This window comes from Siphateles boraxobius, unplaced genomic scaffold, assembly GCF_051911475.1.
Source record: "Siphateles boraxobius isolate OS27281-9 unplaced genomic scaffold, OSU_SipBor_1 7, whole genome shotgun sequence".
Taxonomy (NCBI): domain Eukaryota; kingdom Metazoa; phylum Chordata; class Actinopteri; order Cypriniformes; family Leuciscidae; genus Siphateles; species Siphateles boraxobius.
In genome coordinates, this window is record NW_027509197.1 from 25901162 (window position 1) to 25928569 (window position 27408).

At 39.2% G+C, this 27408-nt stretch overlaps 2 protein-coding genes across 5 annotated transcripts in view; both read left to right on the plus strand.

Annotated features, from left to right (window-relative positions):
* LOC143723295 (ladderlectin-like) overlaps positions 1-27408 on the plus strand; it is a 259996-nt gene that overhangs the window by 8655 nt on the left and 223933 nt on the right. Inside the window, exon 1 of one of the 2 annotated variants that reach the window (XM_077215475.1) lies at positions 16469-16472. The exons of the other annotated variant lie outside the window; for it this stretch is intronic. The gene's annotated coding sequence lies outside the window, so the exon portion shown is untranslated. Of the gene's footprint in view, positions 1-16468; positions 16473-27408 lie in introns of those variants that run through there. 2 annotated transcript variants of the gene reach the window in all.
* Positions 1924-26643, plus strand: ankrd50l (ankyrin repeat domain 50-like). Of its 3 annotated transcripts, XM_077215386.1 has the most exons (8): positions 1924-2005; positions 2081-2148; positions 2232-2319; positions 12746-12956; positions 15459-16174; positions 19891-20138; positions 21758-25375; positions 25619-26643. In XM_077215386.1, exons 5-7 carry the CDS (start codon positions 15705-15707, stop codon positions 25372-25374), a joined length of 4335 nt encoding a protein of 1444 aa, XP_077071501.1. In that variant the 5' UTR covers positions 1924-2005; positions 2081-2148; positions 2232-2319; positions 12746-12956; positions 15459-15704; the 3' UTR covers position 25375; positions 25619-26643. The 3 variants fall into 3 exon arrangements, with proteins under 3 accessions (XP_077071501.1, XP_077071503.1, XP_077071500.1); XM_077215388.1 differs by lacking the exons at positions 2081-2148; positions 2232-2319; XM_077215385.1 differs by lacking the exons at positions 1924-2005; positions 2081-2148; positions 2232-2319 and adding an exon at positions 6506-6895.

Consider the following 27408-nt stretch of genomic DNA (forward strand, 5'->3'; position numbering starts at 1 on the left):
CTCAATCTCCTCTGCATGGTATTACTGTCTTTTAATTTTGTAGTTCTGTAAAGCACTTTGGTCAGTCGGTGGCTGTTATAAAACGTGCTATATAAATAAAATTAACTTGAACTAAGATGTAAAGACTTGATATTATTGGATTTTGGGGGGCCAAGGCGGTCGCCAAAGGTAAGTCCGCCTCTAAAGTTTTCTAAAGGTTCCAAACCAAAATCACCAGATAACACCAAATTTGGCACACACCAAGTCAATACCAAATATCTATAGGAAATATATATATTAAACTTTTTTCCCCCATAATCATTGATTAACATTAATTAAACAGACAGCCTATATATTAAGACCTGTACCGCACGGATCTAATATAATGTTACATATCAGATGTTTTTCCCCAACAGTTAACCAAATGTTTAGTTAAGACATACAGATAATGTTTGCGTGAATGCTCAACAAGACAAGACATTTTGAAATACTGTAATTCTGTGTATGTGTATATCGATCGCGCGCTGTCTTTGAGAAGCGTCTTTTGAGCGAGCTTCGGATCTGTTAGTCAGTGCGTGTAAGATCTTTTTGTTTACATCAGCATGAGTTTGAAAATCACATTTTATTGGTTCAGACTCATGCCATTGAGAATTCGCAATGAATATTCACATTCACAAGTTGGAATACTGCACTTTAAAATAATCCCAAACTTGTGCTGAGGGGGGGTGGCTGTCGTCGAAAACTCAGCAGAGAAAAACTGAATTTTTCATGGACAAATGTACTCCTTTCAGAAAACAATAGAAAAATAAAAGTAGATGTTTAGATGTTTAATTGCTATTTGGAGCATTGGGATCGCTAGACGAGGGCTTAATGAACTCATTTTTGTGAAAACTTCAAATTGGACTAAAAATGACATCTTTCACTTGTTTTGCCTGTAGCTCATAATTAGCCTGTGTACATTCCGACTCATTTTGCCTGCACAGGTCACATATGGTAGAACTCCTCATTCTGAGCAACTTGGCCTGACCACTGCTGTCAATCGATTTGTTTGTTAAATATTGGAGATTATTTCATAAACCTACTTACGTGAACTAGTCCTAGATTTGTGTCTCAACATCGATAAACCACTGCGGCACAATTCTCTTTTCTCAATTTAAGGCCTTTTTTATTAGGGGTTGAAGCACTTAGCCCTGAAACCCTGGAGGTTCTCAATCCAGAAGGCAAAAAGGCAAGTAATGTAAGTAAAGAGCATTATGCATATGTAGCCGGTGAGGATGCAATTGGTTGAGAGTGTGGCCAGGTAGGTAGAGTGTTTTTAAGCAGGCACCTGAAGAGAGGCCTAGAGAGGAGGTCCAATCTTTTGTGTAGAATTATGGGGTGCTTCTCAATATCCCTCCTCGTCTCCTCGCTCCTCTGTCCTCCATCCTATGACCCGGAAACCAATCAAGCACAGCAATCTTGAAGGACATCTCAATTCTCTAATTGCACCGCGACGAGTCGAGGAACGAGGAGTGAGGAGGCTTTCAGAGGAGTCATGAGCGAGGATACACAGGTGTATCCTATGCGGAACTGTTCCATTGACTAAACGTGACGCACGTATTCTCCTCCCCCTTCACATCGGTCACAATCTTTTTAAATTATAGTTTACCTATGCAGTTTATATAAACCACACATCTCACATATTTCAACAGGGTATCTTGCTTTATTATTATTCATTATGTATTTCTTAAATAAACAAACTTCAACAACATAAGGGCAGATGCTTTGAGCGCTGCTGATGACGCTGTGAAGTGACGCTCGAATGATCAAGTATTCCAATGTATAAAAAAAGCTTTCATTCGATTCCTCCGTCCTCATTTTCTTTCCTTGCGTCCTTCCCTCACAACCTACAGGGGGAGGAGCTGAGGCGCTAGGAAAGGAAGCAAGGAAAGGAAACGAGGATGCACAAATAAGAAATGAGAAGCACCCATGCTGTTTGGCAGCACTTCCTTGAGTGTTGGTGCATAGACGTGGTCCGGGTGAGCAGGTAGGTAAAGCTAATATTGACTTTTGTTTTATATTTACAAAGCCTTTTTCATTTAATTAAATGTTTTAAATGCAGACACAAACATCGTGCTGTCCGGTGACATGCCCATGTTGGTTTGTGCGTGAACATGGTCTGGTGAGCAGGTAGTCTAAATAAATAGTGATTGTTTTGTTTCATATTTATGAAGTCTTGTTTTACTAAATTAGGGAATTGTTTTTTAATGCAGGCGCAAACATTGTGGATTTGTAGGCCGTTGGTCACGCCTGTTCCTATTTTGATCTTGGAAATTAGTCCAGGGTTGGTGGCTGTTGCAGGTAATTTGAAGTTTTTAGACAGTGTTTGTAAGTGTCTTGATTTTATTTTTCTAATGAGATTAAAGTAAAAAGTATGTTTTGTGGTTATAGTTGGGTATTGTTAATTGTGTTTTTGTATTAGGTTTAGTTGATCACTGTTCCTCTTGTTTGTTTTGTTTGATTTCCCCAGCTAGCCAGTACCTGCATGAATCGTACTGGCTAGCGGGGTGTTTATTTTATTTTTAATTTTTTTCCTACACTTTGTTTGTATATCACTTCCCAGCCTCGTTTTGCCAGCCAACCTTTGTACTCCCTATACTATATTGGTGCTTTAAAACACATGAACTGTTTATCTACATTATTTGCATTTTTTGTTGTTGGTTTGGAGTATATTTGAGTGTGCTATACTGTTATTTAATATGATTTTGGGGTTATTTGTGTAATTTACTTTTTGCTTTGTTTTTGAATTCTGTTTATAGGGGGTTGGCTGGTTATTAATATCCTTTGAGGGGAAATTAGTTTTTGTTCTACGATCTATTGTTTTTATTTATATATACAGGTCCTTCACAAAAAATTAGCATATTGTGATAAAGTTAATTATTTTCCATAATGTAATGATAAAAATGTAACTTTCATATATTTTAGATTCATTGCACACCAACTGAAATATTTCAGGTCTTTTATTGTTTTAATACTGATGATTTTGGCATACAGCTCATGAAAACCCAAAATTCCTATCTCAAAAAATTAGCATATTTCATCCGACCAATAAAATAATTGTTTTTTTAATACAAAAAAAGTCAACCTTCAAATAATTATGTTCAGTTATGCACTCAATACTTGGTCGGGAATCCTTTTGCAGAAATGACTGCTTCATTGCGGCATGGCATGGAGGCAATCAGCCTGTGGCACTGCTGAGGTGTTATGGAGGCCCAGGATGCTTCGATAGCGGCCTTAAGCTCATCCAGAGTGTTGGGTCTTGCGTCTCTCAACTTTCTCTTCACAATATCCCACAGATTCTCTATGGGGTTCAGGTCAGGAGAGTTGGCAGGCCAATTGAGCACAGTAATGCCATGGTCAGTAAACCATTTACCAGTGGTTTTGGCAGTGTGAGCAGGTGCCAGGTCATGCTGAAAAATGAAATCTTCATCTTCATAAAGCTTTTCAGCAGATGGAAGCATGAAGTGCTCCAAAATCTCCTGATAGCTAGCTGCATTGACCCTGCCCTTGATAAACACAGTGGACCAACACCAGCAGCTGACATGGCACCCCAGACCATCACTGACTGTGGGTACTTGACACTGGACTTCAGGCATTTTGGCATTTCCTTCTCCCCAGTCTTCCTCCAGACTCTGGCACCTTGATTTCCGAATGACATGCAAAATTTGCTTTCATCCGAAAAAAGTACTTTGGACCACTGAGCAACAGTCCAGTGCTGCTTCTCTGTAGCCCAGGTCAGGCACTTCTGCCGCTGTTTCTGGTTCAAAAGTGGCTTGACCTGGGGAATGCGTCACCTGTAGCCCATTTCCTGCACACACCTGTGCACGGTGGCTCTGGATGTTTCTACTCCAGACTCAGTCCACTGCCTCCGCAGGTCCCCCAAGGTCTGGAATCGGTCCTTCTCCACAATCTTCCTCAGGGTCCGGTCACCTCTTCTCGTTGTGCAGCATTTTTTGCCACACCTTTTCCTTCCCACAGACTTCCCACTGAGGTGCCTTGATACATAACTCTGGGAACAGCCTATTTGTTCAGAAATTTCTGTCTGTGTCTTACCCTCTTGCTTGAGGGTGTCAATGATGGCCTTCTGGACATCAGTCAGGTCGGCAGTCTTACCCATGATTGCGGTTTTGAGTAATGAAACGGGCTGGGAGTTTTTAAAAACCTCAGGAATCTGTTGCAAGTGTTTAGAGTTAATTAGTTGATTCAGATGATTAGGTTAATAGCTCGTTTAGAGACCCTTTTCATGATATGCTAATTTTTTGAGATAGGAATTTGGGGTTTTCATGAGCTGTATGCCAAAATCATCAGTATTAAAACAATAAAAGACCTGAAATATTTCAGTTGGTGTGCAATGAATCTGAAATATATGAAAGTTTAATTTTTTATCATTACATTATGGAAAATAATGAACTTTATCACAATATGCAAAATTTTTGAGAAGGACCTGTATATTCTGTGTGTGTGTGTGTGTGTGTGTGTGTGTGTGTGTGTGTGTGTGTGTGTGTGTGTGTGTGTGTGTGTGTGTGTGTGTGTGTGTGTGTGTGTGTGTGTGTGTGTGTAAATATATGTGTGTATGTGTTATATTGGTTTATTTGTCAATAAATCATTTTTTGTGAGATACAAGTTATTTTTGTGTGCGAGTACATTTTAGTTAGTTTTTCAATCTCCCTTGTTTGAAGGAACAGTTACCTTAGTTACACAAAGCTAATGCCCACTGCAAGCAGTTAAATAATATACAGGGTCAAGGTTTAAAAAGCAAACCAAAGTGGGGTTGTGAAAAGAAAAAAGTAGAGCAGAAATATTGGACTAAAGGCATCATAAAGACATGTACAATTAAAACCAACCCAAATAATCACATTAGCATTGCACCTAGGACAAATGAAATCCTTCAAATGACCTGCATCTACTCTGATAGCCTATAGTTGACACATTCAGAAAGTCAATTAGCCTACATGATTTAAACATGCATAGGGCCTATGCAACAGAATCATGTGTTCTGCAGTAGCTATATCTGAACAAAATGAAGCTATCATCCAGCAGTATACAACCCATGGGGATTGCGCTGTTGTAACCTTAACCTTCGTCTAACAGATTATGTTGTATCAGATAAATTTCTTTCTAAAGCGACTTTTTGTAATGTCTATTTGATACTTTTCTGATTTAACACAATAATGACTTTATGATCTTTTGGGGTAATTTCTCAGCCAAATTTAATTAATCGGCACATCATGTAATTAGTTAGATTTAAAAAATGTAATCGCTTGACAGCCCTAGTCTCAACATAACAACAAAAACCCTGTTAGTTAAGTTATGTAACAATATCATCCCCTGCAGCCTTGTGCTTGGCTCAGAATTCAATCACAGCATCCAGAAACTGTTAATACACAAACTGATATCTGGCATGTCTGGACTTTGTCTGCTCAATGTTTACATAGCCTTGTGTTACACAGAACAGTCACAGATTTGATTCTTTCTGAGCTGAACCATCTCTGCTCTGTTCTCTTTAGAAAATATATCTGTAGCTGTAATATTGAGCAGAGCTCCAAGCAACAAATGCAAATGCAAAGTTATAGGCTTGTGTGGGAGGGAAAATTGATTCATGTGAGAGGAAAAAAAGCTGAATGCTTTACTTAGACCCAGATGCAATCATTTCAACATCTCAGATCAATTTCAGTGTTTCTCTATATAACCCCTTTACTTTTGTCAATTAATTAAAGTGGAATGACTGGAATCTGATCTAGAAAATATAATAATTAATCAAATTGAAGGATCCTTATAATGACTGAAAACTGTACATTTTGAGTCTGCCAACTATGAAATGAAGCATTGGTGCAGGTGTGTTACTGTAGGCAGAAAGCTGGCTGAAAATTTACTCCAAGCATTATTCTCTGAATTCCTGGGCATGCCTTGCAAATGCAAAAATCACACCATGAGGATTTTCAGTTCATCCTGAAAAAAGGCTATTGTTGGATCTTGAGTATAAAGAATACTCTTGTCCCATGAAAGGTAAAAAAAAAATTTAAAAAGTCATCAAGCAGTTCATAAATACAGGTAACAGAAAGGCATAAATGTGTATAGGTCAAGGCTTTCAGGATAAAATAACCTAATATTTCAACAACATTTTGGTGAGCAAAGACAAACATTTATGGGTTTTACTTCACCCCAAAATCTAAATAAAATAAGAAAACCAAAAATGAAGCCTATTGTGAGATTATTAGGATCTTTTTTGCATTATGACGACATTTAATGGCAGGTAATTTGATGTCTGGAACTAGGCCTACTGTGAAAGTGACACACACACTGACACAGTCACATATCTTTTATATATTTCTATATTTGTTTCCATTTGCTTATTTATATTAGGAATATTTCTTAAAGGTTTAACATTTTTAATTACAGCTGAATTAAACTGGCATCTCACACTCCTTGACATACGCGCCCCCTCGTGGACTACCATGTTGGCGTCGGAATAAACCAATCAAGATGCATGAAAACTTGGAGCTCTAACAGTCTTCCATGGTGGGCGCAGCGTGCGATGTGGTCTATTTTTGCAGACACATTAAGTGATTTGCATTTGTGCAAACCTACAGGAATTATCGTCGGACACGACGCACAATAACACCACGCTTCATGTAACCAAACATCTACATTACACACTGTACTAAAAGCAACGTGAACGCGTCGGAGTGAGTAGAGCGACACTGTGGACACGCGGGGATCTGTTGCCATGCTGACGAAAGATGAGATTGTACCGTTATATCTTGAAGGATTCAGGGTTTGTGCTGTCCAAGTGCGTTGTGAGCGTCAGGTGGGCGTCAGGATGATGAAGATGCGGCACCTGTAACCTGTCGAGTCTCCGGTTCCAGTCAATTAAACGGTAGGCGATTCAGAACGCTGGAAGCGTTGAGGCAAGGGTTCTAAATCTTTTTATTTCGATCCACTGTGTTCTTATGTTGATTTCCTGGATATTTTATTTTACAGAACTTAGTTGGACATGGTGTAGCGTGTTAAATGGTAACTGAAAGGTTATAGTTTCGACTGTAGAGACCAACTATTGTTTATGTTAAAGATTCATTGTTTTGAGATCCAGCCGGGCTTAACTTGACCCTTTGATAAAAGCTTATAGTAGCCATATAATTATTTTATTGTAGCCTACATTGTGATGCAAATGTTATACCCAGTAGGCCTACTGGATTACTTCCAAATATTAGTCGTTTAGCTGATTCTCAATTAGAGAAGGCTAGGCTACATGACACAAATTGTAGTTATTAACGTAATCCGTTAATTAAGGAAATATAATCGGACTACTTTTTGATTAGGCTACTTTTAGATTACTTTTGACCAAACTTGTTTATCACATTGATTTGAATAGGATAATCGTGTACCCTATTATCGTGTACCAAAAATACAAAGAGAAAGAAAATGAATTCCCTTCTTTATCGCCAACGTGAAGTAGGCTACCTACTCGAATAATATTAATCACAGTTTCCCAGACTGGGGTTTGTGAAGGAATTGCAGGGGTTTCGTGAGTTTAATGAAAAGCTATTCAGCTTTTCAGTGATAGGCTACAGGCTCATGACTAGTGGCTGGTCTATATGTGTGCAATTCCACAAACTTGAAAGTCCTTCTTAATGTATAGAGGCTTTTTTTTTTATTAAAAATTAAATTTAAATAATAAAAAGGTAGTAAGGAGAATCAATCTATTAAAAATAATTTACTGTCATTGTGAGAATAACATGTAATCATCAATAAAAAAAGTAACTTTAGTCTAGTTATGAGTATTTTAGAAGGTAATATAATCTAATTACAAGTGCTTATTTTTTTGGAATCTGATAATCCAGATTACAGGTGTTCAGTTACTACCCAGCACTGTTTTTTTTTTTTTTTTTCATATTCGATGGGGAAAGTTTAATTATTCTGATAATGGTTTTCAAAAATGCATACTACTACTTTTTAGAATAGAAGCAAAATGTAACGCTGTAGTTGACATAAAATAACATGAATGTGAACTTTAACAAAACGTATTATTGAACTTGCCTCGACCTGAAAAATATAGCCCTTTTAATCACCTTTTTTAACTTTGTTTTTTAATTGGCAAGTTATTTATTTGTATGGTATGGTGCAAAATGTTGTTAAAACACAGTTAAGCCTTTGGAAACCGTATAACAAAACTGAATTAGCTGTGCTGTTACACATACATTTAGCCCATGCTATATTTAGCCCATACTAAAGTTGAGTAGCAAATATTGCCAAGTCAAAAGAGCTCTCACAAAAGCTATAGAGAACAAATTGTTTTATTACATCAGAAAGTCTTTGGCTACAAGAAGTTTTCCAAAACACTAAAAGTTCCTAGTAACACAGCTGGCAGCCTTATTCATAAGTTTAACATTTGTTGTACCAGAAAACCTTTGAGGGTTTTGAAGAAAAACACAATATCATTAAGGGGAATGATGCAAGATGACCTGATGAAAAGGGGAAAAATATTTCAATGCAGAGTATAAGAAGAACACTAGATAAGCATGACCTTCATGTTGGTACATCTTGCCTAGTGCCACTCTTGACCAAGAAGAACATAAAAGGCTGACTTGAATATGCTAAAATTAATTTCCATTTGTGGAGTTTTGGAAGAATGTTTTATGGAGTGTTTTATGGAGTGATATGACCAAACTGGAACTTTTTGGACCAACTTTTTGCAGTCTGCAGATTTAATTTCATTGAAAATATTCGGTGGAATTTCAATAAAGCTGTGGTAATGTGAAAACCAAAGATTATCAGTGATCTGGAAGGTTTTTCAAGCGAGTACTGGTTAGGCCAAGATTGCAGTAGAGATGGGTCAGAAGCTTCTAAGCACTTACATGCAGCGTTTATTGGAGGTTATAAAGAATAAAAGATTCTGCACAAAATTTGACTTTTGGGGGTTGAATAATTTTGTACATGAATGTTTAGAGCCAATTAGAATTTTTGATTTTTCATCAATTTTATGTTCTCAGGATCAATCAAATGTGTATTAATAAACTTTCTATAATAGTTTACTTATCCATTAGTTTACTTTTGTTCTTGGCAAAAGGGCACATGATGTCACTCACATGTGATCACAGCAATAGCAAACCATAACCATCCAGTCAATTCCCAATGGACCAAATCACGTCCCGCACTACATTTTTTTTCCTTTTACAAGAAGCCGTTTCACTCGGATGCATGTCACAATATGGAAGAAAGGACTATAGCAACTTCCATTTCATACCTACAGTCATGGTCAGAATTAATGGCACCCCTGGTAAATATGATCAAAACTGGCTGTAAAAAATAAATCTGCATCGTTTATCCTTTTGATCTTTCATTCAAAAAATTGCCAAAAATCTAACCTTTCATTGAAGTAAAATAATTGAAAGTGGAGGGGAAATCACATTATGAAATAAATGTGTTTCTCTAAAACACGTTGGCCACAATTATTGGAACCCTTTTATTAATTACTTTTTGCAATCTCCTTTTTTTACGATAACAGCTCTGAGTTTTCTCCTATAATGTCTGATGAGTTTGGAGAACACCTGACAGGAGATCAGAGACTATTCCTCCATACAGAATCTCTCCAGATCCTGTAGATTCCCAGATCCATGTTGGTGCTTCTTCTCTTCAGTTCACTAAACTCATCAGGTCAAAGAACAAGGAACGGTCATGGCAGAAGCTTCATTTTGTGCTCTATAACACATTTTTGTGTTGATTTTGATTTTGTTTTGGATCGTTGTCCAGATGGAAGATCCAAACATGGCCCATTATAAGATTTCTAGCAGAAGCCGTCAGGTTTTGATTTTTTATCTGTTGATATTTGATAGAATCCATGATGCCATGTATCTGAACAAGTAGTCCAGGACCTCCAGCAGAAAGATATGCCCACAACATTGAAGATCCAACGGTACATTAAATTGTACACATGGGGTACTTTTTATCCTTGTGTGCACCAAACCCATCTAGCGTGTTTGCATCCAAAAAGCTCTTTTTTTAGTTTAATCTGACCACAGAACCCAGTGCCGTTTAAAGTTCCTGTCATTTTGACAACTGAATATGCTGGAGTTTGTTTTTGGATGAGCGAGGAGGATTTTTATTGAAACCCTCCCAAACAACATGTGGTGAAGTAGGGGTTGTTTGATTTTTTTTTAAAATAGGCTTTCTGACCCCAAGACTCAAGTAATCTCTGCAATTCTCCATCTGTGATCCTTGAAGAGTCTCTGGCCACTCAAACTTTCCTCCTCACCATGCATTCAGGCAATATAGACACACGTCCTCTTCCTGGCAGATTCATAACATCTTTAGTTGATTGTAACTTCTTAGTTATTGCCCTGATGGTCAAAATGGTGATTTTCAATTCTTTAGCTATTTTCTTACAGCCACTTTCTATATTGTGATGCTCAACAATCTTTTGATGCAGATCAGAACTATATTCTTTGGTTTTACAGAAATGAACTGATGTCAGCTTTTTAGGAGCAACAGCAACCTGTGCTTAAAAAAAAGTAATCGAGAATCGAATCGAACCGTTACCTTAGAATCAAAAATGTAATCGAATCGAGGATTTGGAGAATCCTGACACCCCTAGTTTTACTCATTGTGACGGATGAATAAGTGAATTTGGCCTTTGTGTTTCCTCATATTTAAACTCCTGTGAAACAAGAAGGCATAGGCAGTTGCATGTTCCTAGTCACACTGGTGTGCTAAAAAAGGTAAACATTAATGGGAATATACTTCAGAGATATTTTACTCATAAAAAATTATAGGGGTGCCAATAATTGTGGCCAACGTGTTTTGGAGAAAAACATTTATTTCATAATGTGATTTCCCCCCCCCCCACTTTCAATTCTTTTACTTCAATGAAAGGTTAGATTTTTGGCAATTTTTTGAATGAAAGATCAAAAGGATAAACGATGCAGATTTATTTTTTACAGCCAGTTTTGATCATATTTACCAGGGGTGCCATTAATTCTGACCATGACTGTACTTTAAATACTTTGTGTAAGGTGGTAAATTTGTGATGTGATCTATGAGAGAAATATATATTTTGTGTGAAAATGACCCGTTAATTGGTCAACAGCAGTAAAATCAGTCTTATTTGGAAATTATGGAAGTAAACATTTCTATATATAGTAGTATATTTAGAAGTAGGGTTGCCATCTATGTCTGAAAAAAAACCTGGACATATCGATGACCCTGCCACCTCTTTGCTCACAAGTGAAAATGTCCATTAGACATTAGACCCAGAAGACAAAATTGGCCTTTGTGCTGCAGTAAGATTGTACATAGTCGTGAATATGTTAAACATCTCAAGTATTCTCACTTATCTTACTTAACTTATAGCTTGCATGATTGCTTAGATACTGGTGCTTGTGCTTGCTTTTGCTTCCTCTTTCCTAAAGAAATAAGTAGAGGGATGACTTTAGATTTGCATTTACCATACCTTAGCCACATCTATAGCCACTTTTATTTAGTATGTCTCAATCAGACATTGGAATAACAAAATTATACATAAATAGGCCTTAGTTTACCTAATCTTCCATCTATACTTGCGGTTTCCCTTTGCTGCGGCTATCAGTGGTTTCTCTTTTTCAATGAATGTCTTGAATTCAGTGCATGACAATTTGAAATTCAATCTGACCTGAAGGATCAACGTTAACACTAATGAATGACGTTGACGTACAATCTTCTTCACTGCTTCTCTAATTGCTGCCTGTAGTAACTGGCTAGCTGCCAAGACAGACGCGCTAGATGACGTAGCCTACGTCACGTCACACGTCCCAGAGCCAATGATAGCGCATTCGACACACAAGAGACACCGACCACTCTGCACAACGCATAGGCTATTTCAAGTGGAGAGAAAATAGTAAATTGAACATACATATTCACGTAGCCTTTCGAAAACCGGGACATTCAGTGTCCCGGGAGAGTGGATAAATTTCCCGGGACAGTTTATTAAAAAGAAGGACAATCCCGGGAAAACCGGGACAGGTGGCAACCCTATTTAGAAGTCTATAAAGCCAGCAGATAAATTCAGGACAAATCATATTTTTTTCATTTTTAGTATTTTGACGCCTGCGAGTTACATGCACATGCTGACATAATTGTTTTTAAAAACGCATATATTACTTAGTTACTTGTTATTTATCTGACTCCTTTATCCAAAATAACCCACAGTACATCAATTACAAGGAGAGCCCCCCTGGAGCAGTCTTGGGCGCTTCCCTCGAGGGCGCAATGGTTAGAGGATTCATGGATCATCTGTAACACTTTGATCCTGTGACCTCTGGGCAGACAGCCTGCATCTTTATCCACTCCACTTCCCCACCCCCACCACATGTTGTTGTTCAGTTAGTTGTTGATTTAGACATTGTGTAAAAATACACTGTCAGCACTGTATTTGTTGTAATGAGGTTGCTGGCTGTTGAGGGAATGCACTTCTGTTTTGTTTTATGGCTTCTAATAAATTGCAGACATGTGAGGTGTATTTAGGGCAAAAATCTGGATCCTGTCCATGAGTTTCTCACTCTCTTAAGAGAATGTGTATGGACAAAGGAAGAGAAACACTATATGACATCATGCATCTGTGTTTAAACTTTGACCCCAAACCCTAACTCCTCCCTTATTCACACTCTCTCTCTCTCTCTCTCTCTCTCTCTCTCTCTCTCTCTCTCTCTCTCTCTCTCTCTCTCTCTCTCTCTCTCTCTCTCTTTCTTGCTGTCAGCTATTTCACTTCATGCTCTGACATGTTGAGGAGCAAGAGGGGAGGAGATAAAGGACCAGAAAAACCGGTAAGCAGCTGGGAGCCGGGGAGAATATGCAAAAGGAGGAGCAGATTTCAGTCTGGCCGGCAGAACCATAAGACCTGCGAGGAGGAAGATAGGAGCAACAGAAAGTAATGACATGACCATGACCATGACCAGTGTTTATGAAAGGTGAGATTTTTTGTTGTGTTTCTCTTTCACTCTCTGTCTTTCATTCTATCTTTAATTTTATTTCTTTATTGCTTAGGACAATTTAAGTTGAGGGTTGAGTCAGCAGCTTAACTTGCTTGAATATCCAAGCTCTCACTTTCATGGGAGTTTGACAGATACGTTCTAACCCTCTTTCTATTTCTGTTTCTCTCTCAAGCTTTCCTTCTCACATGTCATGGGCGAGTTAAATGCCAAGCTTTCATTTAAAGGTGAACGGCGTAATTTCTGTGCCGCTATCATCACCAAACGGAATTGCAAAAATAATGACTGTTTTCAATCAGTAAAAGGATCAATGTTTTTTTTAGCATAATAGGTAAAACAGCACCACCTGAATTCGGGGGCCTGGGAAGATGTTTAAGGTTGGGGTTGCTGTGTTTTTTGTTTTGTTTTTTGGGTGGGGGGGTCACCATATTTGAATGAGAAACAATATTGAGTCTATAAAACACGTTAGAAAATATGAAGCACATCAAGTGAATCGGTGAGAACACTCGTTTAAATAGCATGGGACATTTGACTGCACATCACATTTTTGATATCAGTGATACTGCTTGCAATAGTAATGCAACGGGCCGGTCTTATTGAGCCGTTTACGCTGTCATATACATTAAAGGGTTAGTTCGTCCATTTAAGACATGAAGTTGTATGCAATCCTTACCAGCACTATAGTGCATACACACTGACCCACTCTGTAGTCACCTCCCTGGTCAGAGTTCTGGCCGCTGGAAGTTTTTCAAGAAAGTACTCCCGGTTACTTTCCGAGGCCTCAAAACTGAGCGTTTTTACGTGAAAAAATTATTTGCGTTTCAAAGCTTGATATATATACCTCAGCATACCTCAGTTTTAACCGGCACTATTTTCTTTCTGTTTCTATCAATCCGCGCTGCTGTCAACGTCAACAGTGCGCACGTTCCGATCAGCTGTTCCATAGTGTTTACACAATCGATTGACAACGACGTAAAAAGTAGAAAATGAACAATGGTGCGAACTTGTAAATTCCCTGGCTGTGACCACAAGAATGTGCCGGGAACACCGTTCAGATTCCATCGTTTTCCTGTTTCGGATATAGCTACGAGACAGCTTTGGCTGGTTGCCATCGGCTGCTCTGCGGGAGCTAAAATATCCAGAATCAAGGATTATCGTGTGTGAAGTGCTCACTTCAGCGAAGACGATTACATCTCCAACCAAGGAAGAAAAAGAAAAAAAACTGATTTTAAAGAGTTTTGCTGTACCAGTACCACGGGTAAGCTCTAATTACTAACTTTATGATCCCATGTCTAAACTGTAAGGTAAACAAGCTGATGTTTAGACTCCAGTGGAAAACACGTTAAAAAGATGTCTAATATAAAATTTTTTTTAGGGATATAGGTACAATTTGCTGAGAAAACTATTTGATTGAACACACACACACAATTGAGGTACTGTTGACGTTGCAAGCAGCGCGGATTGATAGAAATGGAAAGAAAATAGTGCCGATTAAAACTGAGGTATGAATTTTGTGTGCCGTGTTTTTTGTGTGGTAAATTAATCAAGCTTTGAAACGCAAATCATTTTTTCACGTAAAAACGCACAGTTTTGAGGCCCCGGAAAGTAACCGGGAGTACTTTCTTGAAAAACTTCCAGAGGCCAGAACTCTGACCAGGAAGGTGACTACAGAGTGGGTCAGTGTGTATGCACTATAGTGCTGGTAAGGATTGCATACAACTTCATGTCTTAAATGGGCGAACTAACCCTTTAAAAGATCCTGCACAATGACAGGAAATAAAAAAATTAACACAAAAAACCTGCCTACCAGGTGGGCTTACACTCAGGAGTAGAGCGGACTAACACTGCAACGGTCACAATATGACGTCACACTCATACAGGAGTGTGTATGTTTTAAAAAATTGAATTCAACATATAAACAACACTTTTTAATTGCCCACTTAAAGTGTTTATTATAAATTCTGAAAAACAGCTGAAGCTCCCCCAGCAACCCTACTTCCCACACCCCTGCCAGGATTGCATGGGATTTACATTATAGTATGCCAGAAGTCATTCATAAAGTGACCCAATCAAAAATGAATTTCCCCGGAAAGTTTAAACACTGGTATTATGAAAATATTCACAGCAACATTGGCTCAACAACCATTATTTGGGAATGGCACAATCTGTTTATACGACCAATGGAACAATTTGACAATTTAAGTTTAAGTCATTGAGAATTTGACTATTATTTGTAAAAAAATATATATTTATTTAGTTTTTATTTTTATAATTTTAAAATACTTTTTAAATGTTTTTTTTCTATATGTTATGCTGACTCGTTTAGCACTTGTATAAAAGGTGATATACTGTACATAAAAAATATATTATTATTATTATTATGACTTGTTTCTGCATATTAATTTGGGTTAGGAGAAAGTATTTAAACATTGACAGAATTACACCCTTCTCCTCCAGCTTTATGTTTGTTTTGTCTTATAGGGCTTCCGAGTAGCAGCATGACTTGGACCTACAGGATTGCAAAATACAAACACACCTGCAGCCAACAGTTATCTGAGGACACTCTCTCTGACGCTCCAATCCGGAAACCTTTCAATTTGCATATAGCCCAAGTAACCCTCTGCTCTTTCTGTGTTAACTGCAGTGCAAACATTGAAGGTTTAAAGAGATTCTAAGAGCACCTGCTTCGCTTGTTCTGTAAGGGACTATGGAAGAAGGTACATCGTCATGGTCCGTCCCTGTTTATCTCCAGAGGGCCAGATGAGGAGCATGTTACCAAGCTTGTTACGGGGCCGGCGGTTCTACTGCCGTGAATGGGCTCTCGAGAAGCTACAAAGATGGCTTGAGGCGCGAGATGCCGCCAAGGCTGTGGAGGGAGCGATCAATGTCTCTCCAGGGGTCCTGGTGACTGGGGGCCCGGGCACAGGTAAGACGGCCCTCTGCACAGAACTGGTTTGGCCCCAGTCGGAAGCATGCAGGGCGGCAGGGTTTGCATCACGATGTTTGGCCTGGCACTATTGCCAGCGAGAGGATGCGAACAGTATTGAAGTGTGGAGATTTGTACTGGGGCTGGTTGAACAGCTGAAGGAAAGTCCTCTACTGGGACCAAACTATATGAAAGTGATTAGCAGTGCTGCTATTGCCGCTGTCCTGGAGCCCCTCCACTGCCAAAGAGCACCTGATGACACTTTTAAAAGGTTGGTGTAGATCTATCACATTTTTTTACATTGCAATGCCACAATATTATAAGTTGATTGCATGTTTTTTTAAAGACCATGTTTCTTCTGAACTGTGTTGTATGAAATTGTGTGAATGAACACATCAATTATTTAAATTATTAATATTTTAAAGAAAGTGTTAAAAGAACCTTAATTAATAATGCTATAATATGAGAAAAAGAATCACAATTTATATCGGTATGTCATGATGTATATAAAACAGTGATATTTTTTCTTCTTGATTCACAGTAACTATTACATTTCTTCTTGAAAATCATGTTTTTAAATAATGTACAAAATGAAACAAATTTAATAGAGATTTTTATATCTTAGACATTCACTATTTCAGCAGTTCTAATAACCACTTTTTCATTACTCTTTTAAATTTTTCTGTTGCTTTTGCTCTGCAAAAAATCACTCCCTGTTTAAGAACACTTTGAACTAATTTCTTTCTGCCTTTAGTTCTCCAAGCATTTCATGTTTGCTCTCCAAGCATTACTTCTGTGAGAAATCCCAGATGTTTCACAGCTAGGCCTTTGGTGTACCTTACACACTCCCTCTGTATTTCACATTGTTTGTGCAAGGAAAGTGATGCTTCAGTGGGGCCTTTGCTAGACAGGATACAACAAAATGTCTAAGTCATTTAGAAAGTCAGACTTCAGAACATTTTTTTATTTCAACAAGGAGTTATATGGTTAAAAAAAATATCAAAATCAAGAGAAAAAAAGATGTTTTGTGTAAAAGGTAAATCGTCATTGCAGAAGCCACTTGTTTTGAATGTAATCCGCACTACTTAATCTTGGTCTTTTTTAAATTAGTGTGTTTCTGTACAATCCTAACCAGTTATGCTTAGATAATGTAAATGCCTCAAACTTTGTTCTGTTATTGAGTAAAGGACATAAACTGTTGAAGCACAACCCAACTAACATGTAGACATGCACATTACCCCTATTGTGCTTTGCATGTAAACACTTTTGGAGCCATGCTGAGGGCTTATTCAATGTGTATATGTCTTGTGCATATGACATTTTGGTAACGGACAATTTTAAAATCATGCAAACAGATTTTTCTTACATTCTCTGTTTATTTATAATAAGCTGATTTTATTTCTGAGTTTTCTTAGTGTTTGTTATGAATATAAATGCACTCAGTGGCATCTTGCTTGAACAAGGTTTCTTTTATTGTTTCCTACCAAACCCTCCCACCCCCTGTATGCTCCTCCTCCAATCGTATTTTTCGTCTGGTGCCCCTCAGAAAGACTCTGTCAAAGGCAGGAAAGGGGGCTATTGTTCTGCTTTTCTGCCACATATATTTATTTATTTATTCCTCTCATCGCAATAATGATGCCTATTCACAGTAATCACAATAGTCCAGCGTTCAGTGCAGATGGATGACGCTATTTACAACCTTCAGGGGAAAAATAGGGGTAAAGACTGAGAATTGTGCCACTAGTTTCTGGAGTTGGTGAGGTCGCCATGCTGACAGCTTTCTTTATTCCCCCTTTTTTTTTTTGCTTTTCAGTGTTTGCTCTTACACTAGTTCTTTCAGCTTTCCCTCACAGATCTGACGTACAGGCCCACATTTCACAATTGCCTTACACATGCTGACAAACTGCTGTGATGTTTTTCTCTGGTCCAGGCAAGAGATTGTAAGAAGAGTTAATTTAGAGGTGAAATGTAATTGTCAGTCCCTGGCTGTATTCAACATGCTCTCTGATGTACATAAGCTATCCTTAACACTGTCCTCAGAGCGGAGATTACTTGTTGTCTTATAAATAAACTGTTTATTTTATCTGGACATTAACTTTTGTCATAAGGAAATAAATTTGTTTTGTGTCAGTTTGAAGCTCTAGACAGAGATATAGTTATATTAAAGAGAAAATGTCTTTAAGAGTATTGTACTGTATTGAAAAGTAGATTGCTAAATGTTTTGTCTAGCGAAATGGAATTGTACTTATAGCCATTGTAACATATTTTCAGTTTCATTGTAACTACTGTAATCTTCTGGCCTGACCATGACCACAACCCTTCTATTTTGTCCTCCACTGAAGTAAAAAAAAAAAAAAGTGTCACATAACTGTTCTTTTGAGCTTGATCTCTTAACCCTTCTCTGTTTGACAAATTTAACTAGCATGACCATTCCAGGGCTCAAGACAAGCCCATAGCTTGTCTTTGTGGACAGAATGAGTCAGGAAGTACATTTATTAGGTTGCTTAGCTCAAGCTGTGATCTGTGAGCATGTTAAAAGGGCATTAGCTCAACAAATTATGTGAGCCCACGTGTTGGAGATAAGGAACCGATAAACACAGAATGCTTGTGATTATAAATTTTATGGCGGGAGTATGAGAGAGAAACTTCAATACTGATCCGTTTAACCATAATAGACAGAATAAGGTGTGTTGTTTAAAATGCTTTGCTATTAAAGAAAGCGAGTGTGTTTATTCATTATTATCAAAATATGAGCTATGATTATTCTATAGAGAACGCAATGCTTCCAGTTTGGGATGTTTTTTTCCCAATTCATTTTCTCAATTGCAATTTAAAAAACAAAAACAAAGAAAGACTTAAAAAAGAGTCCATGGGCCAAGCAGTTGAGGAAAAAAAAGAAGGAAAAAAATATATATACACCGCTCATTGGAAAATATTGTGATTTATTTATACACGCATAATCAATTTGAACTACCTACACATTTAGACTAAGTAGTAGATGGCTGCTCCTGAGCTCTTTGTCACAATTTACTAAATGTACACACATAATCCTATTCCAAACTCATGCCAATGATTTAGGTATCAGGATGCTTTAGGTTGTATGAGGATGTTGTATGAGGTTTTAGGAAATCAACCTATGAGTGGTTTGTAGTTGTCTCTGCATATTAGGCTGGGATAGATGAAAGCATTATATTACATTTAAGTGTTTGATTAAAAAGGCAGTCATATAGTGAGTGAAGTGGGTCAGTAATAAGAGTAAGACTGATTGGTAATTATGAGTCTGATAAAGCAGCACCTTCTCACTGTCTACTGGTATGCCCTGGAAGCAACAGGAAATCACCGAGCTTCCATAACACTGAGTCACGATGCCTCTGCAACCACACCTTAAGTCAGAAGAAGTGGCCAAAAAGACAGAAAGGCTTAGGAATATGAAAGCTTTAAAAAAAAAAACATCCAAAGAACTCCCAGCATTTTAAAGGATGTTGTTGGGTTGTTGTTGTTTTTTTAAATAAATTTGTCACATGATTCTATTCTATACAAAACAATGCCACATTTCTGAACTCTTGTTTTGATGTCAGATAAGCTCTGTTTTAGTCTTGAATTGACTTTCATTCATATGTGATGACATCTCTTTCCTATTTCCAGTTCTTAAAATGATTGATTTTTTTTTCATTTGCTCACTGTTGTTTACAGAAATATGTATATCCTTGCTTCTCCTTCCTCCATTCCTCCGTTTCTTCTACCAAACTATTTTTGCCCTATTCCCACATTTAAAAAAAAAAATTAAATTAAGACTTTATATCAGTGTCTTGCATGTATGGTTGATTCAGTTTTAAAAAAGTCATATGTCTGTGTGATTAAAGATGGTATGATACTATCACTTGCTATCAGTGTTCTAGCTGAATACAATCAGTTGTGCAATCATGCTGTGTTATGCCTTTACTTTTGTATAATACATTTTAAACTCCTCCTTTGGTTTTTCTTTAGGGCAGTATTAGAGCCTCTCATGTCTTTGACACCACCAGCTCACAGTGTGTTTATTGTGGTGGATTCGCTGGACTCAGAGTGTTGTGGAGGTAATGGAATTGGAGAACGGTCAATATCAGGATCTGCGGACACTCAGAGTTCCTCTATTGCAGAGATCCTGCTCAGATACATACAGCTCCTGCCTCCCTGGATCTTGCTGGTCTGCTCTGCACGCCGACAGAACAAAGCCATATGCAAGATGTTCTCAGGTACACACTCTGATGATTCATAAACCACTTCATGAGCGCTGAAATGTGAGATGATTAGCTTTACTGCTTTCTGCTGTGAATCCTTCATCTGTCTTTAGAAACATTTTTAGTAACAAATGAATAATGTTCTCCACACTTGTATGACCACCCAAACATTCAGTATTGCCAAACATACAGCTTATGACTGTTTGTTCTTATATCAGTATATTATGGCCGGGTCTTATGAGATGAGGGTCACTATATGACTTCACTCACTATATGACTTCAGCTCATCTTATGAGATGAGCTCTTTGTGGAAGACATCTGAAGTATAGCGTTAAGAGACTACAATCTTTTGTACAGTAGTTGTGTGCATAGTTCAGCCTTTATAAACAAATTTGAATGCAACGTTCTGAACCTAGGCTTGAAAAGCCTTGAGGACCATCATGTTTACCTCTGCCCACGAGATGAAAATACTGGAAAGAAACTACTTTTGTTGATCTACACAATTTGCTAAAAATACATATTGCAATTATTCTGACAAATGCTGCAATTGTAGTTATGATAAACATCTCAAACTGCTGCTGCTTAGATACCAAGAACAAAAGACTTTGGCTCTGCTGCCAATTGAAATACTCTTTATGGGTGTTCACACCTGTGTTCTCTTTAAAATAACTTTTATGTGCTCCAGTGATGTTGGTAATTTGTATTGTAACTTAGAGCAGCAAAAAAAATAATACACAATTGTAAAAAATATGGTCAAACTACACTATTCATAGTTTTCACATGATGTCACAACCTTATAGGAATAATAATAATTATTCGTTAAATTTTATCTAGTGTTTTTCTGGGTACTCAAAGCGCTTTACATAGAAAGGGGGGGATTCTCCTCAACCACCAGCAATGTGCAGCATCCACCTGGATTGCCCATCTGGAGGGCAAAACAAGGCTTTCCTCCTTTGTCCGCTTGTCATTATTACCAGGTTTGTACTAAGTACTAAGGTAGTAAGACAGTGATATAAAAAAGACCCAATTATATGGTGTACACCTTATTGATGATGCAAAGCTATGTACAGGCAAATAGATGAATCCAGAATAAAAACGCAACGTCCGGTTTCTCGTTAAGCAGTTTTCCATTGAAGATACATACATGCTTGCCTGTATATAGTATGCATCATCAATAAGTTGTATACTGAATTTGATCTTTAAAAATCTTTTTTTCACGTTAAACGTTTTAGAATGTCCCGCATTTTTTAGTAATACAAATACTGCAACAGATGCTGTATATGGATCACAATTGTCCAAAACGTGCATTTTGTTCACTTATTTTTGTTTTTCTTTTGAGATGGAAAATGGACAGGCCTGTAATGTTTTGCCCTCCAGGTCTCCACGCCATTCACGTGACTGAAAACTATGAATAATGAGACTAACATGCAGTTGTGATTGTGTAGATGATAAACAGAACATGCTGCTGACTATATATTTAATGAAATCAAATCTTTTTGTTGCACAAGACCATTTTAATTTTGAAGCCCTAAAAAAACTCATCATGATGCTTTATTCATTGTTGTATCTTATTTTGTCTCTGATTTTGCTGTGTACACTGCTCTGATTTTATCTCTTGCTTTTCTACCCTGCAGGTTTTAGGAGGTTGTGTCTGGATGACTTAAGAAAGCCTGCAACTGTACGAGATGTACAGCAATATATCCTGCGGAGGCTTGACCAGGACGGGGCTTTGAGAAGACAACTTACACCAGATACGGCTGAAATGCTTAATCTTTTGCACATCAAAAGTGGTGGATGTTTCTTGTTTCTTGAACGAGTACTAGATGGTGTTGCACATGGTCTAGTAGGACTTAGAGAAATTCGGGACATTCCTGGCACTCTAAATGGCCTTTACCTATGGCTCTGTCAGCGACTCTTTCCTAGAAGTCTGTTTGTCCATATTAGGCCTTTGCTAAATATCCTTTTGGCATCCCCACAACCACTAGCAGCTGATCAGCTCTACACTATTGCTAGAAGCCGTGACACCTACCTTGGGATTGGAGACTTCCAAGCACAGATGGGTGCTCTGGCATCTCTGTTTGTAGATGGTCCTGAGGGCAGTAAACTCCTCTTTCACAGCAGCTTTGCAGAATGGTTAACTGATGTCAAATACTGCACACAGAAGTTTTTGTGTTGTGTAAAGGATGGTCAACTTTCTCTGGCCATGTCCCTCTCTTTTCGAGCCAGTAGTTTGGATACAGAGGAGACTTGCCAGCTGGCCCACCACCTCCTCAGCAGTGGAGTCCATCAAGGGGAACCATCCCTCTTGGCATTGTGGTTGCTATGGACTGGAGTTCCATCTATTAATAGTGCCAGAAAAGACTGTTCTTCTAATGTACCATCACCTCCTCATACACCTGTATTAGTTCAGCAAGATGTACTTCAGCTCTTAATGAAAAGTGGAATTTACCCTGCAAGCTGTTCCCCTGACAATAGCTCCAGTGTGGGGGTTCACTGTGTTGGGGGAGGAGGCAGGATAGTTCGACGAGCATTACAGAGGGAAGACTCTGTGAGAGCTCTTCTTGACAGTGGCATCAGTGTAAACCGTACAGACCCATCAGATGGACGGACTTTACTAGCATCTGCAGCCCATGCTGGACTTGTAGATGTAGCTGTATTGCTGTTATGCCATGGAGCAGACCCTTCAGTGAATGACAACCAGGGGCAGACTGCACTGACGCTTGCTGCCAGACAAGGCCATGCTGGTGTACTACAGTTGTTGCTAGAGTGGGTGCAGGAGCAAGGGAGCAAGAGTCCTGCAGCACAGGTCCTGCTGGAGCATGTGGACAGTGAGGGATGGACTGCTCTTCGCTCTGCTGCATGGGGTGGCCACAAGGAAGCTGTGCGTCTACTTCTGGAAGCTGGGGCAGAGATTGATGGGTGTGATTCAGATGGCCGGACAGCCTTACGAGCAGCAGCATGGGGTGGACATGAGGAAATTCTGTTGACCCTCCTTAAACATGGTGCTGAAGTAGACCGTTCAGACCGTGAGGGACGTACTCCACTAATAGCTGCAACCTACATGGGTCACAAAGAGGCAGTGGAAATACTTTTGGATGCTGGGGCTGATTTGAATCTTGCAGATGGGGATGGACGTACTGCTCTCTCTGTTGCTGCATTGTGTGTGCCGTCAGCAGCTGGAGGACAAGGGCATGGAGAGGTTGTAAATCTTCTTTTGGAGCGAGGTGCTGATCCAGAACATAAGGACAGAGATGGAATGACCCCTTTATTACTAGCCTCTTACGAAGGGCACGAGGAAGTTGTTGAACTCCTCCTGGAAGCTGGGGCTGATGTAGATGAAAGTTCTGGAGCTCATCCCTCTGCTGTCACTCCTCTTCTTGTGGCTGCAGCTATGGGACATGCTGGCACAGTTAATCGTATGCTGTTTTGGGGGGCAGCAGTGGATGGTATCGATGGAGAAGGCCGCACCGCTCTCTGCTTGGCTGCAGCAAAGGGTAGCATTGAAGTTGTAAGAGCACTGCTGGACAGGGGTTTGGATGAGAATCACAAAGATGATCTTGGCTGGACTCCATTGCATGCTGCAGCTTGTGAAGGTCACAAAAGTGTGTGTGCAATATTGACAGAGCGAGGTAGCATGGCACGTGTGGGTGAGCTTGATGTGGAGGGTCGGAGCCCTCTAATTCTAGCAGCACAAGAAGGGCACTGCAGTACAGTCAGGCTGCTTCTAGACCGAAAATCACCCATTGATCATCGTGCATATGATGGACACTCCGCACTCAGTGCGGCTGCTCTGCAGGGACATCGGGAGATTGTGGAGTTATTGATGCGTAGAGGGGCTGACACTGATGTCCGTGATGCTGAAGGAAGACCTCTTCTTTATTTGCTGGTCCTGGAGGGCCGTTTAGACATGGCCACCCTACTCATAGAAAAAGGTGGTGTCCCTCTGGAGTCAAAAGATGCAGAAGGGCGAACTGCACTCCATGTAGCAGCTTGGCGAGGAGACTTGGAAGGTATTGAACTGTTGCTGAAATATGGAGCTGACCCAAATGCAAGAGATCTTGATGGTCGGCCTCCTTTGCACTCTGTGGCATGGAGAGGTCATGCAGCTGCTGGCAGGCTGCTCCTTGGGGCTAAAGGTCTTAATGTAGACCTGGCTTGCAAACAGCAGGGTGCCACAGCGCTTAGCATTGCTGCTCAGGAGGGGCATGCTGAAATTGTGGCCATGCTTTTAGAAAAAGGTGCAGAACCAGACAATGTGGATCGTTATGGCCGCAGCTCAGTAAAGGTAGCAGGAAAACAAGGTCATTTCACGATTGTGCGACTTCTGGAAAACTATGGTGCAAAGCCCTTTTCAGGTCTCATGCCATTTTCACTCAGTGGTGCTCCCAACACCTCTTACCTTTCAGCCCTAGTCAAGACCCGTGCGTCTCTCAGTTCAGGAGAGGTGGGTGTTGATGGAGTTACAGCCACATCTTCTCCATCCTCGACCTCAGTTTCTGCCTCCTGTTCCCCAGCTTCGACTGCAGACCGTTTCCACTCCATACCTGCCTCACAGACTTCCTCCTCCACCTGCCACTCACATGCCACAGTACAGACCGTGCCTGCTGACAGCCTAAATTTCATCCAGCAGATACAACAACATTCACTTTCTCGTTCCCGCAGTCGGCCATCCACCTTGCCTCTTCCTGGCTCCAATCCTGCCAGTCTTCAGGGTAGAGCATCGATGCATAATAAAAAGGCTGTACCTAAGAGCAGTCCCACACATGAACAGTGCACCTTGACTGAACTGCCTGACTCAGAAAACCCCTTAAAAGGGCTTGGATCAATGGGGGATGGTAACTACTTCTTAAAACCTAAAACTCCTTACATCATAGAGGATGTGATTGAGAAGAGCCACAAAAAAGCTGGAGGAGTTGATCTAAAGTGGAACTCTGTTATGGCTTCCTTAGGGGTGATGCCAAACCAAGAGGGCCCAATTAGACAGACAAAAATGAGGGAAAGCCCCCCTTTGGGGTATCCACCTTTTCTCATCCAATCCCATGGACAAAAAAATGACTGGGGGGGGATTCAAAAGACATCCATGTCTCCAATAATTGACATTTCAGCTATTTCCCCACATAGTGCCTTACCTAATGAGTCTGTGTTTAACATGACAACTACTGACCCCCAGCTGAATCTCAAACAGGCAATTAAGCTGCAGTTTGAAGGGCCGACCAGTGCAGCACTTTACAAGCGGGAAACTCCGCTCTGAGGTGAGATATTGAGTTTCTCACATACAGGAAAATACATTTGCCTTAGATTGTCAGTTATCTAATAAATGTGAATTTTATTAATTAAGATTTTATATTTGTATGTAGTATGTCCAAAATATGCGTTTTATCAGGCAGTTTTCAGATATGCCAGATTGAAGTAAACCACACTATACTTTGAGCTCCAGTATTTATGATTGTGACTTGGAATGTCTGGAATTCTAATGACAACTTTGTCTGTTGTAGGCAAACCTGGGCATTTAGGATTTCAAGGAGGTGAAGGTTGTGTGGGTAATCACTGAACTGTGTGGGAGATGTTAAGAGTTGAGGAGGATGGCAGATGAGAGTGTTATAACACACTGACCTCCGCCTCTCTTTAACCAATTGACCCCAAGGCACAAAAGAAGAGGGAAAGGCCTAGAGGAACCTGAGTTCAAAGGCTCAAGCTGTGTACATTCCAGAGCTTTTCCTCCTTATGCCGTCACAATAGAGAGCAGCTGGCACTCTCTCATACTCTGTCACACAATTACAGGAAAATATATTTACATTCAGATGGACACTTATGGATATTTCCTCTGCTGGTGTTGTGCATTTAGAAAAGTTGACATATGTACCCCAGGGATTTTTGTGCACATTATAACTCTGCATGAATGACAACTTTTCATAGACCGAACAGCTGTTCACTCTTTTATTTTCATACACACATTCATTGTGCTCAGAAGTGCCACCTTTATTTTATGTTGTTCAAAAGAATGTGGTCAAAATTGGAAGGTATCTACAATTAAAATATTAATTGTCTGTGATTTTCAGTACATTGCTCTGGTTTACACCCAGGCTTGGACTTGAAAAAAAAAGGGCTTTTCAAAGCGCCACTGTCGCTTAGTGGCTTTATATGTTAGAACAAGTCATTAGCAATGTTCGCGTCCATTAAAGATGTTTCAGGACATAGATGTGTCACTACTTATTTACCTTGAGTTTTTAATTTTCACATACTGTCATTATTGTCGACAGTAAACCAGAGATGGAAAAAGAAAGTGAGAAGTTATTGTTCTAAAAGCAGACAGAGGTAGTTAGGGAAGGATATATAAGTGATCTCAAATACACGTACATGTTTATCAGTGGATGACTAGATTTGAATGGAACGTCATAAAAAACTTTTCAGTGTGACAAGAAGAGAAAGTGATGTGAATTTAACACATTGCCATTGATAATTTATAGTGTTTTGTATGTTAAAATTTATTGAAATGCACTAATTAAAACAATGTATATGATTTTGTGTCTTTGTGCAAATTTGTATTGAGAAGAAACAAGCAAACCTAACACCCCTTTGGTTTGCATGTGTAACCCCTCCTGTACTACTCGCCTCACTGAACAGGACTTGAATTTGCATCTCCGGCATGGGAGGCGATTGCCGTTTTTGCATTGTTACGATTTCATTGGTTATATTACAAAATCAACGAAATCATATGAGCTTCATAATATAGTTCACCCCAAAATATCATTCATTCACCCTCATGTCTTTGGAAAGCATTATGGTTTTCTTTCTTACATGGAACAGAAATGTTTATACAGTGTTTGTTTTTTGTATTGCTCTGTAGTGTACACAAGAATGAATGAATGAGCTTTGAAAAAGGAAAGTTTTTTTAGTTTATAACTTTTAAGTTTTAGTCACTTACTTTAACAGAAACATTAATGTGCACAAGGACATGGACGTTCATGATTAACAGAAAAAAATATGTCAGATGTTTTCTGACCTTTTGAGTTGGTGTGTAGCCTATATTTCCCCTATGGTTTAAATGTGAAAATGTCACACATTCTTCAGTGAGCTTTTCCTTATTTGTACATCCTCAGTAATGGTTAACTCTTGTTTCTTCTCTCTCCCTCTGTCTCTCTCACACACACAGACACGTCTCTCCCTGTGAGGGGTATTTTTTATTGCCTCTAAAGTTTACCTGCTACTTCCATAAACCCCCTCAAAGCAAACAACTGTGGCTGTGTGCAACAAGCAAAATTCTGTTACTCTTTTGACATTTTGC